General features: G+C 48.0%; 1 protein-coding gene across 1 annotated transcript in view; it reads left to right on the forward strand.

The window, feature by feature from the left end:
* Positions 1-236: 236 nt before the first annotated feature.
* The window catches only part of bin2a (bridging integrator 2a), a gene marked incomplete at both ends in the record, with an annotated part of 22874 nt that continues 10851 nt past the window's right edge, over positions 237-12259 (forward strand). The window contains 4 exons of the mRNA XM_084333369.1: positions 237-320; positions 437-517; positions 2898-2952; positions 10949-11043. Of these exons, the coding sequence (XP_084189495.1) occupies positions 237-320; positions 437-517; positions 2898-2952; positions 10949-11043 (315 nt within the window). The remainder of the gene's footprint in view (positions 321-436; positions 518-2897; positions 2953-10948; positions 11044-12259) is intronic.

A 12259-nucleotide genomic window follows, 5' to 3' on the forward strand; every position in this document is an offset into this window, starting at 1 on the left:
GGAAGGCACCTTGCATGGTCGCCTCCGCACATCGGTGTGTGAATGTGGGAGTGAATGGGTAGAAATGTGAGGAACAAATTGTAAAAAGCGCCTTGGATAAAAGCTGTTGTGTAAATGCACCATTTACCATTTCTACCATATGCTGTACTGTATGCCTTCATGTATTCTCTTTTCATTGATCTGAGTCTGTTATTATCAGGAACAAGCCTTGAAAAACAGCTACAAGAGGTAAAACTATGGCAGATGGCAACAGTCCAAAAAACAGCGCTGGGGTCTTTGCCAAAAGAGTCCAACGTCAGCTGAGCAGAGGCAAAGAGAAGGTATATCTCCACACACTCTGCCGGGGGGCGTGCCATCATCCCAACGCCGAAATAACAAATAAAATACCATCCCCCAACTATTTACAGTTGCTTTGACTTGTGTTTTTGTTCTACAGGTGTTGCAGAGGCTGGGGAAGACGGCGGAGACCAAAGATCAACAGTTCAGCTCTTGCCTTCACAACTTTACCGACCAGCAGGTAGTCAGTCTTTGTTTATTTGTTTATTTATGGATCCCCATTATACACCCATGGGTGAAAGACTATTCTCCCTGGGGTCCTAACACACAACCTACAACATTACAGTACATTACATTACAGTAACAAAAAAACAATAAAAACATAAGAAACACCTTAGCCTAAGCACATTCTCAACATCTTCAAAATCTCACTAAAAAAACACACACAAAGGCTCCAACCACAAATACAATACTAACTAAACAAACTAACTAAACTAACAATGTCAACTAAATAAATCAGTAACTCAACTTTATTTCACCATTCATAACAGCATCCTTCAACTTTTTCTTAAAAGTAAATTTGTTGCTGATCATCTTTATCTCCCACAGGTATACAATTCCAGTTTGCAGCAGCTCTATACATTACGGTTCTCTTAAGTGCATTTAAGAGGTAGAGAAAAATGAAGTTCAAGTTCAAGTTCTTTAATAGTTGTCATACAGAAGTACAGAATACTTTCATACAAAATGCTTCTTACTGTTACGCTCCAGAGACTGTGCTAGACAAGATAGTATCAAATAACATAATAACATAATATAGCATGAATTTAGAAGAAGAAAATGAGGTCACAGTGTTCGGTATAGACATATGTACAATGTTCTGAGTTACCATATAATATACAATACACAATACTATGCAGTGTACTAATGTACAGTACTATCTAGTGCAAAGCAGAAATGGGATGAGGTACAATTTTAGGTACAATTTACAGTAAGGTGTACGAGTTGTAGTGCAATCCTTCATCCATAAATATAAAGTGTGGGGAGTGGGTGCTACAGTGTGTTTGTTTAAAGTGGGTGTGTGCTATAAGTGTGTGGAGTGGGTGCTACAGTGTGTTTGTTTAAAGTGAGTGTGTGCGTGTGGATGTGTGTGCTATGTGCGTTTGGTGGTTGTTGTTGTGTAGTGTTCATTCATTGTTCGTTTAGCAGCCTGATGGCCTGGGGATAGAAGCTTCTTCTGAGTCTTTCTGTGCTCGCCTTGAGACTCCTGTATCGCTTGCCTGACGGCAGCAGTTCAAAGAGGCAGTTGTTCGGGTGACTGGAGTCTTTAATGATTCTCTTAGCCTTGCCCTTGCAACGCTTGTAGTAAATGTTCTGGAGGGTGGGGAGCCCCCCTCCAATTGTGCGTTCGGCTGAACGTGTCACTCTTTGTAGTCTGCTTTGGTCTTGTGCAGTGCTATTCCCAAACCAGGAGGTGATGTTGCCGGTCAAGATGCTCTCTATTGTACATGAGTAGAAGTTCTTAAGGATCTTCTGGCTGACTTGGAACTTCCTTAGGCGCCTGAGGAAGTAGAGGCGTTGTCGTGCCTTCTTCACAACACTGTTAATGTGTGTGGTCCATGTCAAGTCCTCGGATATGTAGGCTCCGAGGTACTTAAAGCTGTTGACTCTCTCAACCGGTGCCCCGTCGATGCTGAGGGGGCTGTAGTCCTTGACCCCCGACCTCCTGAAGTCCACAATCATCTCCTTTGTTTTGCTGACGTTCAGGGAGAGGCTGTTTTCCTGGCACCATCCCGCCAGGACCTTGACCTCTTCCAGGTAGGCCCTCTCGTCGTTGGCAGAGATCAGGCCCACCACCACTGTGTCGTCAGCAAATTTGACGATTGTATTGCTACTCCGCTGAGCCACACAGTCGTGTGTGTACAGGGAGTAGAGGAGGGGACTCAGAACACAGCCCTGGGGGGCCCCTATGTTGAGGGTGATGGATGAGGAGGTGCAGTTGCCTGCTCTCACCACCTGGGGTCTGCCAGTCAGGAAGTCCAAGACCCACTGGCAGAGGTCATAGCCCAAGCCCAGGTCCCTGAGCTTGGCTATGAGTATGGAGGGGACTATGGTATTGAATGCCGAGCTGTAGTCGATGAATAGCATTCTCACATAGTTCCCCTGCCTCTTGTCCAGGTGTGATGCTGCTGTGTGCAGCACATGGGATATGGCGTCCTCCGTGGACCTGTTGGGGCGGTATGCAAATTGCAGGGGGTCCATGTTGATGGGGAGGGAGGAGCAGATGTAGCCCTTTACTAGCTTCTCGAAGCACTTCATGGCTATGGAGGTGAGAGCTACAGGGCGGTAGTCGTTGAGGCAAGCAGGCTTGGATTTTTTGGGTACAGGGATAATAGTGGACTTCTTCAGGCAGGTGGGGATGACAGCCTGTTCTAAGGACAGGTTAAATATGTCAGTGAAGACCCACGGCGTGTCTGGTGACATAGCCATGTCTAGTATTGGTGGGTTGTAGTGTAGTTCTGACCACAAAGACATATAGGTTTGACTTACTCTGACCGGTTTGCAAGGAAAATGTCTTTCAATCTGAAGTTGAATATAACACAAGCCTCTCTCTATATCTGCAGACAGATGGGAGCAGGCTATACAAAGACCTGAAGATCTACCTGAACGCAGTGAGAGGTGAGCGACGCCATGTCTTTTTCTGCGCATGTTGCAACAACAAACCCTTGCAGTATACCATGCCATAGTAAATGATTTATACCACGGTGAAACTGAACATACCATCAAACTAGTCAAGTGTTCCTTTATTAATCCCCTTGGGTAGGTACATAGATAATAGAACATAGAACAAAGTGCAATTAATAATGACAATAGTGATAGTAGTAGTAGTGAACAGTAGTGAGTGGCAGGATTCAATCAGATAGTATAGTGATGATGGTATACATGGTCCAAACCGTAGTAACACACTGCACCAGAGTCTGTGCAGTGTTTATTATTAAGAGTCAGACAGTCCTAACAGTGTTTATTATTAAGAGTCAGATAGTCCTAACAGTGTTTATTATTAAGAGTCAGACAGTCCTAACAGTGTTTATTATTAAGAGTCAGATAGTCCTAACAGTGTTTATTATTAAGAGTCAGATAGTCCTAACAGTGTTTATTATTAAGAGTCAGATAGTCCTAACAGTGTTTATTATTAAGAGTCAGATAGTCCTAACTGTTACAAAGGGTCAGATTAAACCGAATATATATATTTATTGCTTGAGATCCCATGTATACTATTTGTATATCGTCTGGTATCCCTTGTGTATTCTTTGTACATATACACGGAATATCCCTTTAACCTAGTACAGACCATAATATTTCGTTCTCCTATTGGAAGCGATCCCCTAGGCGCCAACGGCCATACCCCCAATGCCGAGTTCAAAGTCACCGCGAAGACATGTCTGTACATGCCCGGCTTTGCCCAGGAATACGAGACAGAAATAAGGTTGGCACTAGATTATTCACCGTACGTATAAATACGGCGCAGGTGGATACAGCAGTAGTCTTGTCTTATCCTAATACGTTCGTTCAACGTATCGTTCGCTCCTTACTAGTAAAGCCTTCATCACGAGTCAACGACCAAGTGAAGTGAGCAACCGTGCATCTAAATAGAGCACTTATAACCGCGTGCGAATAGGATAGTAAAGTGTCAGAGCTTAGTGGAATAACGTCAAGTTCGACCTAGTTAATGTGAAGTACCGCGCACCGGAGAATCTACACCGGTGAATGCAGAGCCCTTTTCCGGCTGGATTATTATTATTATTGCTTTGGTCCTGTGGATGTTGGAGCGGAGAAGAATCGTCTACACCCCACTACTGTGTGGGATTTACCCGTGACGTGAGGAACATCACTCGAGCCCGTCTCTTGGAGAGGCTGGCCGGCTTTCACCTATGCTGCACGCATACTTGGATTACAGCTGCTGCTTTTCGTCTGCTGATCCAGGGAGTAATATACCGCCTCCCATAGCAGGAGCTTATTGAGTCCCCGTTGATCCAGACTTTGCATTCGAACATTTCCTCCCCCTGCTGGCTTACAACCGGTGGGAACCCTACTAGTGTCTCCCGCTGCCTACCAGTGTACCATAGATATAATTCCTAAGATTCAGGTTGTATTATTATCTCCTGCGTAATATGAGAATGGACATACGTTATTGATTTGCCTACGCACATTCCTTTGCCTTATAAGCGCATCCAAAGTAAAGTATATTATGTACTATCATTGCTGCTAATAAATACTTAAATCCAGTTTTGTGTGGAACCGAGTCATTGTGGGAAGTGTTCATCATAAGATACCTGTGTACTGTATGGCCAGTAGTAATGTACATAAGACGGTAGTGGTTTAATGATACCATACTTATTAATACAGTCAGGGAATTGTACCCCTCAGTTACAATTGGTCCTTCGAGCCCCGGATAAGAATTAGCGTAATATTAATATAATATTAATATTAACATGGCCGATGATGAACACTCCACAAACGGTTCTCCTAAGCTAGATCGCCCGGAGCGCAGACGGCAGCCACCTCTTCACCTAGAGGACTACGTTGTCAGTCCAATACCTAGCTTTAAAAGGAAGTTAAATACGGATAAAGTAACTAAAGCGGATAGTAAAATTATGTCCAACCCTACCGACCAGGCTACCCCGCCAGTAGAGACCCTAGTGGGTTCTAACGTAACTGACCAAGCTCACGGTGGGGACCAGGAGGGACATGACATGACTTTACCCCCCGCCGACGCCAACGAGGTAGTCCCCGGAGAGCTCCAGGATAAAGAAAGCGCTCCAGAAAGATCTCCTCGAAGCGCGACAGGAGAACGGATCTCCAACGAGCACTGCCAGAAGCCGATCACCTCCGCCTGTGTCTTCCCCCAGCGAAGCGGACAAGATGCTGGCGCAGGCACTCATCGCCACCCTGGCAGCCTCCACCGAACGCGATCGACTTCAAGCGCAACAGACGCGCGAGCGCGAACATTCTGCAACCGAGCGAGAGCGCTTCCAGGCGCAACAAAGGAGTGAAGACGACCGCATAAGACTGGAGACCAGACGCCTTCAGACGGAAGAGAACATTGAAAGAAGCCGCGCCGATGCACAGCACGCCGCCGCCAATGCACAGCGCGACGGCGCAAATGCACAGCTCCACGCCGCCCATGCCAGCGCCAATGCCCAGCGCGACGCCGCCAACGCACAGCGCGACGCCGCCCATGCCAGCGCCAATGCACAGCGCGACGCCGCCAATGCCCACCGCGAAGCAGAGCGCGACGCTGCCCATGCCCAGCGCGAGGCAGAGCGCGACCGGCTGCAGGCGCAGCTGATGGACAAATTGATTACCATGGCGACACCCCCTCACTCCGCACGGAGCTCCCGGAGATCGTCACGACAAGGGTCTAGGACACATTCCCCTACCCGACCAAGCGACCCGGGACCCCGCCAACAGGAGGATCCTGTCCACGTCTCCGAACCCCCTCCCCGGCCGGTCCATACGAGACCCAGCAACCGGGAAGAACCGGACCACGCCGAGAGACTGAACCGAAGACTCCAGGACCTAGCAGAGGAAGAGGAGGAGGAAGAGGAGGAATGTCAAGCCGACCAGCAGCAACGTACTCTGGACCAGGAGGCCCAGTACAGCCCCGACCAGCAGCAACGTACTCTGGACCAGGAGGCCCAGTACAGCCCCGACCAGCAGCAACGTACTCTGGACCAGGAGGTCCAGTACAGCCCAGACGTCAGCCCCGAGGCACTGCGCTACAAACCCCCGACTCCACTCACGGGTGAGTTTGACGTACCGCCAGCCCCGATGAACAGCACCTGGGTACCCGGGCTTCGGTACCCACCAAGTACCAGCCCAAGACGACACGCACGGGGAGACTCGCCCAGGAGGCCTCTCCCCCAACGCTCACCGATGTGCCAGCCATCCATGGCATCGTACCTTGGCACACCGACGTTCCCGGACTTCACACACGAGAACAGAGCACAGTACACAGAGCTACGAATGTGCTTAGAGACAATGATGTCCGATGTACCGGATGAAACGTACAAGTATGCTATCCTACTCAAGCACCTGAAGGTGCCCAGAGCGCACAATATAGCGCTGGCATATTCCAACTCTACTACCCCATACACCGCGGCTCTAGTAGCCCTCGACCAACGTTATGGACGCATATGGGACTACGTGATACAGGAGATAAGAGACATTGACCGTCTCCCCCCAGCCAGAGACAACAGAGCATTGGATGACCTCTCTATCAAGGTACAGTCCCTGGTAGGGATGCTGGGGTCCCAAAAGGAAAAGGGGATACACGAACTGTACGCTAACTCTAATGTAGAGAGAATATTAGAGAAGCTCCCTCCCGCCCGACAAGAGCGTTTTCGGCGGCAGAGAGACCACCGCGACCCCAACGGTCCAGAGGCATCCCTCCTAGACTTGTCTGATTTCCTCGCCAGGGAGGTCAGCAGCCTACGACTGGACACGTTCGTATGGAGTGGACCAAGCCCAAGACCAGGACCTCGGGGATCAAATGATAACCGCCGGTCGGTGACCGTTATGCACCAAGCCGAATCAGTACCGCAGCACAAGAACCACAACACCCCCTCGACGAAAGAGGACCAGTGGAAGATTGAGTGCCAGTACTGTGAGGGAGAACATCGGCTGTACCAATGCGACACTTTCGGGAAGCTGACCACGGATGAGGTGAGTCAGTGGATCAAGGACCACCGCCGCTGCTTCCGCTGCGCGCGCAGCCACCTGGCAGCTGAGTGCCGCTTGAAGAAGAAGTGCAGCAGGTGCGGTGGCACCCACTTGGAGGTCCTGCATGACATCAACAAGCGTCAGCCAGGACAACAGAGTGGGCCCGTCGCGGTAATGTACCATGCCGAGGCGGTGGCACCAGTACCAAAGATCCACCAGACCGCTCCCTGGTGTCCCGACTGCTACAGCAGACACTGGGAGTCACGGTGCTACTCGGACGACCGCGAGTCGACACCACCCCAGACGATCCAAAGCAACTGACCAACAGGAGTGCTCCACATTGACCAGCATAGCGGAACCCCCCGAGTGCTCATCAAAGTGGTCAGAGTGCTCCTGAGCTACGAGGACAAGGTCCTGGACACTTACGCCGTCCTGGACGATGGGTCTGAAAAGACTCTCCTCCTCGCTTCCGCCGCAGCCCAGTTGGGCCTGCGGGGTGCCAAAGGTACCATGACCATACGCACCATCAGAAGGGACCAGAAGACCATAAAAGGTGAAAAGGTCTCCTTCAAGATAGCAGCGGTGGACCAGCCCGAGAAGCAGTATAGTATAACCAACGTCTTCACCAGCCACGACATAGGCCTGTCTCAGTACACCTACCCCATCCCACAGCTGATGGCCAAGTATGTGCACCTACGTCAACTACCTATACCGCTTATCGACGGCGCCACACCGACCCTGCTCATCGGCTCCGACCACGCGGACCTCATTCTCCCAATTGAGGCGGCCCACATCGGACCCAAAGGATGCCCAGTCGCGGTTCAGACCCGACTGGGATGGACGCTCCAGGGCCCCCTCTACGGACTTGACAGTCAACCCACGTCTACACGCTGCCTACACACAAAGGCGAGCGACACCGGCCACTCCCTCGTACAGCCCGTTGAGAGGCTATTGACATTAAGCGAGAGGCCTGTGAGAGAACCGTGGGCACAAGAGGGAGTTCGGAACTCCACCCCCCTCAGCTGCGCTCCAGACGTAGCTGACCTCGAACCTAGCACCCCAAGCGACTCCTTGACGGGGCGGCCAGAACCGGCCCCTCCTCAGACGGGGTACAGAGCAAACAAGAGAAACAGACGGAGGAGGAGGAGGCACAGCCAAGCACAGATCAAAGCAGTCTCAGGCCCGCTTCCTCCTAAGCCCCCCTTCATCCCGTCCAGTCGTCATGATCATAGACCAGTCACTACCCCGAGCTGCGTGGCCGGCCGGCCGCGTAAGCAAAGTGATCACTGGTGCCGACGGAAAGGTCAGAGCGGCAGAAGTGCTTGTCCAAGAGCGGACATACAACCGACCCGTGGCGAGGCTGATAGAGTTGCCAAGGCTCCCCGACTCGCTTAATGACGACCATGACCCACTGACTTTGTGAACTGCCCTACCCTCACAACGGATATTGAGTAGTGGACAGTGCGGTTAATCTGTCTCTGCTTATCTAATTAGGTGGGACTAATTAGGAGGCGGCTGTTACAAAGGGTCAGATTAAACCGAATATATATATTTATTGCTTGAGATCCCATGTATACTATTTGTATATTGTCTGGTATCCCTTGTGTATTCTTTGTACATATACACGGAATATCCCTTTAACCTAGTACAGACCATAATATTTCGTTCTCCTATTGGAAGCGATCCCCTAGGCGCCAACGGCCATACCCCCAATGCCGAGTTCAAAGTCACCGCGAAGACATGTCTGTACATGCCCGGCTTTGCCCAGGAATACGAGACAGAAATAAGGTTGGCACTAGATTATTCACCGTACGTATAAATACGGCGCAGGTGGATACAGCAGTAGTCTTGTCTTATCCTAATACGTTCGTTCAACGTATCGTTCGCTCCTTACTAGTAAAGCCTTCATCACGAGTCAACGACCAAGTGAAGTGAGCAACCGTGCATCTAAATAGAGCACTTATAACCGCGTGCGAATAGGATAGTAAAGTGTCAGAGCTTAGTGGAATAACGTCAAGTTCGACCTAGTTAATGTGAAGTACCGCGCACCGGAGAATCTACACCGGTGAATGCAGAGCCCTTTTCCGGCTGGATTATTATTATTATTGCTTTGGTCCTGTGGATGTTGGAGCGGAGAAGAATCGTCTACACCCCACTACTGTGTGGGATTTACCCGTGACGTGAGGAACATCACTCGAGCCCGTCTCTTGGAGAGGCTGGCCGGCTTTCACCTATGCTGCACGCATACTTGGATTACAGCTGCTGCTTTTCGTCTGCTGATCCAGGGAGTAATATACCGCCTCCCATAGCAGGAGCTTATTGAGTCCCCGTTGATCCAGACTTTGCATTCGAACATTTCCTCCCCCTGCTGGCTTACAACCGGTGGGAACCCTACTAGTGTCTCCCGCTGCCTACCAGTGTACCATAGATATAATTCCTAAGATTCAGGTTGTATTATTATCTCCTGCGTAATATGAGAATGGACATACGTTATTGATTTGCCTACGCACATTCCTTTGCCTTATAAGCGCATCCAAAGTAAAGTATATTATGTACTATCATTGCTGCTAATAAATACTTAAATCCAGTTTTGTGTGGAACCGAGTCATTGTGGGAAGTGTTCATCATAAGATACCTGTGTACTGTATGGCCAGTAGTAATGTACATAAGACGGTAGTGGTTTAATGATACCATACTTATTAATACAGTCAGGGAATTGTACCCCTCAGTTACACTAACAGTGTTTATTATTAAGAGTCAGATAGTCCTAACAGTGTTTATTATTAAGAGTCAGATAGTCCTAACAGTGTTTATTATTAAGAGTCAGACAGTCCTAACAGTGTTTATTATTAAGAGTCAGATAGTCCTAACAGTGTTTATTATTAAGAGTCAGACAGTCCTAACAGTGTTTATTATTAAGATTCAGACAGTCCTAACAGTGTTTATTATTAAGAGTCAGACAGTCCTAACAGTGTTTATTATTAAGAGTCAGACAGTCCTAACAGTGTTTATTATTAAGAGTCAGACAGTCCTAACAGTGTTTATTATTAAGAGTCAGACAGTCCTAACAGTGTTTATTATTAAGAGTCAGATAGTCCTAACAGTGTTTATTATTAAGAGTCAGACAGTCCTAACAGTGTTTATTATTAAGAGTCAGATAGTCCTAACAGTGTTTATTATTAAGAGTCAGATAGTCCTAACAGTGTTTATTATTAAGAGTCAGATAGTCCTAACAGTTCTCAAGTTCACCAGCCGTTAGCTCTCCAGCATTTGGCAGCAGTCCGTGCCCACTGCCCACTGTTGTGGAGCCTGATGGCTACCGGCACAGAGGCACTACCATGATACACTTTCTTTTGCCAGGGAATACTTGGACGCCCTATTGTATACGACCTCCACAGTCAGAGGTAGAGAAATGATTCTGTCTCTGACACCTATACATTTTAGAATTAATTTCAAGGTCCTGGTGCTCACTTTTAGAGCTCTGCACGGCCAGGCACCAGAATATTTAACCGACCTGCTGGAACCATAATGTGCCCAGCAGGACCCTGAGGACAGCAGACCAGGATCTGTTGGTCATTCCGCGCACCAAGTTGATCACCAAAGGTGACAGAGCCTTTCAATCTGTAGCGCCTAGACTCTGGAATGCCCTTCCTCGTGGCCTAAGAGCTGCAGCGTCTGTTGACATTTGTACAAATCTGCTAAAAACATTACTGTTTAAACAGGCCTTTGGGTAATGTTTGAGCTTCTCCTCCAGGTATAAAATATGTCTTTTGTTTATTTTTTTCTCTGTGATGCATTGTGTTTTTGTTCTGTCTCTTATCACTTGAATGGTTCTTGCTTTTTATTTTTTATATTTAATATTTTATTTCTGCTGTATGTAAAGCACTTTGTGAGTTCTCTCTGTGAAAAGTGCTATATAAATAAACTTTACTTACTTGTCTTACACCTACAGAAATGCGCGAAGCGTCGAGGCGTCTCTCCCAGTCCCTGTTCGATGCGTATGAGAGCGACTGGGCCGCGGAGGCCGACCTGGGAGCCACGGTGGAGGTCAGATATACGCTCTGCAGTTTATTGTTTATTGTATAAAAGGATCCCCATTAGCTGCCACCTAAGTGGCGATCTAGTCTTCCTGGGGTCCACACAGAAAGACAACACAAAACACAAAACATAACATTACATGAGATACATATGACAATCACAATTCACTTACTGTAATTAACAATGATAATCTAAAAACAGTAAAACATTGTAGACATCTTTATAAACATCAGAATATTTTCAGAAAAGGTTATTACATTCATGGGTAGACATGAATATTTTCAGAAAAGGTTATTACATTCATGACTAAATATTTCATTATTACATTCCTACAGTAGGTATTTCCACTCCCAAAACGTGAACGGTATTTGGTCACATATTTAAGTAGTGCATTCTTAGGTGGTACTTGAAAGACACTTTGCTATTCAATTTACTTACCGGTATGTTCAGTGGGGTAAACAACCGTCCTCTTTAAAGCATTTGATTTTGGACGTGGAAACATAATCTGTCCATCATCGGCTGACCTAGTAAAATAAGAATGAACCTGACTGCATCAGCAGTAATAGTGAACATCCAAAGCACCGTATCACTCCGCAAGTAGGCTACCAGTAAACACCTCGTGTGTTTCTGTCAACAATTAAGAAACGTTTTATTTTTTGCTAAAATGAATACAGCATATATGACGGAGTTCTTAAAAAAATTCTACATCCATCTTGGTTTGAAACATTGTTACTTCGTGTTCACTGGCAACATTTACAAGATTTACAACTATTTCATAAAAGCAGGGAGGCTGGGTAGCGCAGCGGACTAAGCGCCTGCCTACCACCGCAGAGACACTGGTATCGAATCCAGCTGTCAGCGGTACCTCCGGCTTGGTCGGTCGTCCATACTAACCAATTGGCAGTGTTAGCGGTGGGAAGCAGGCGGTGTGTGTATCCTGGTCGTTGTAAACAGCGGCTCCTACTGGTCGGTCGGGGCGCCTGCTCAGCGAGGGAGGGAACTGGGGGAAGTAGTGTGAGCCTCCCACGCGTTACGCTCCCCCAGTGAGAGTCCTCGCTGTCAGGTGAAAAGAAGCGGCTGGCTGACTCCACATGTATCGGAGGGGACATGTGATAGTATCTATCAACCCTCCCTAGACCGGCAAGTGGGGGGCAAATGCGACAGGAAGGGGAGGGGGGAATTGGCATAACGACTAAATTGGGATGGGAGAAAAATACAGAAAAAG

This window comes from Notolepis coatsorum (genome assembly GCF_963971535.1).
Source record: "Notolepis coatsorum genome assembly, chromosome: 17".
Classification (NCBI taxonomy): Eukaryota; Metazoa; Chordata; class Actinopteri; order Aulopiformes; family Paralepididae; genus Notolepis; species Notolepis coatsorum.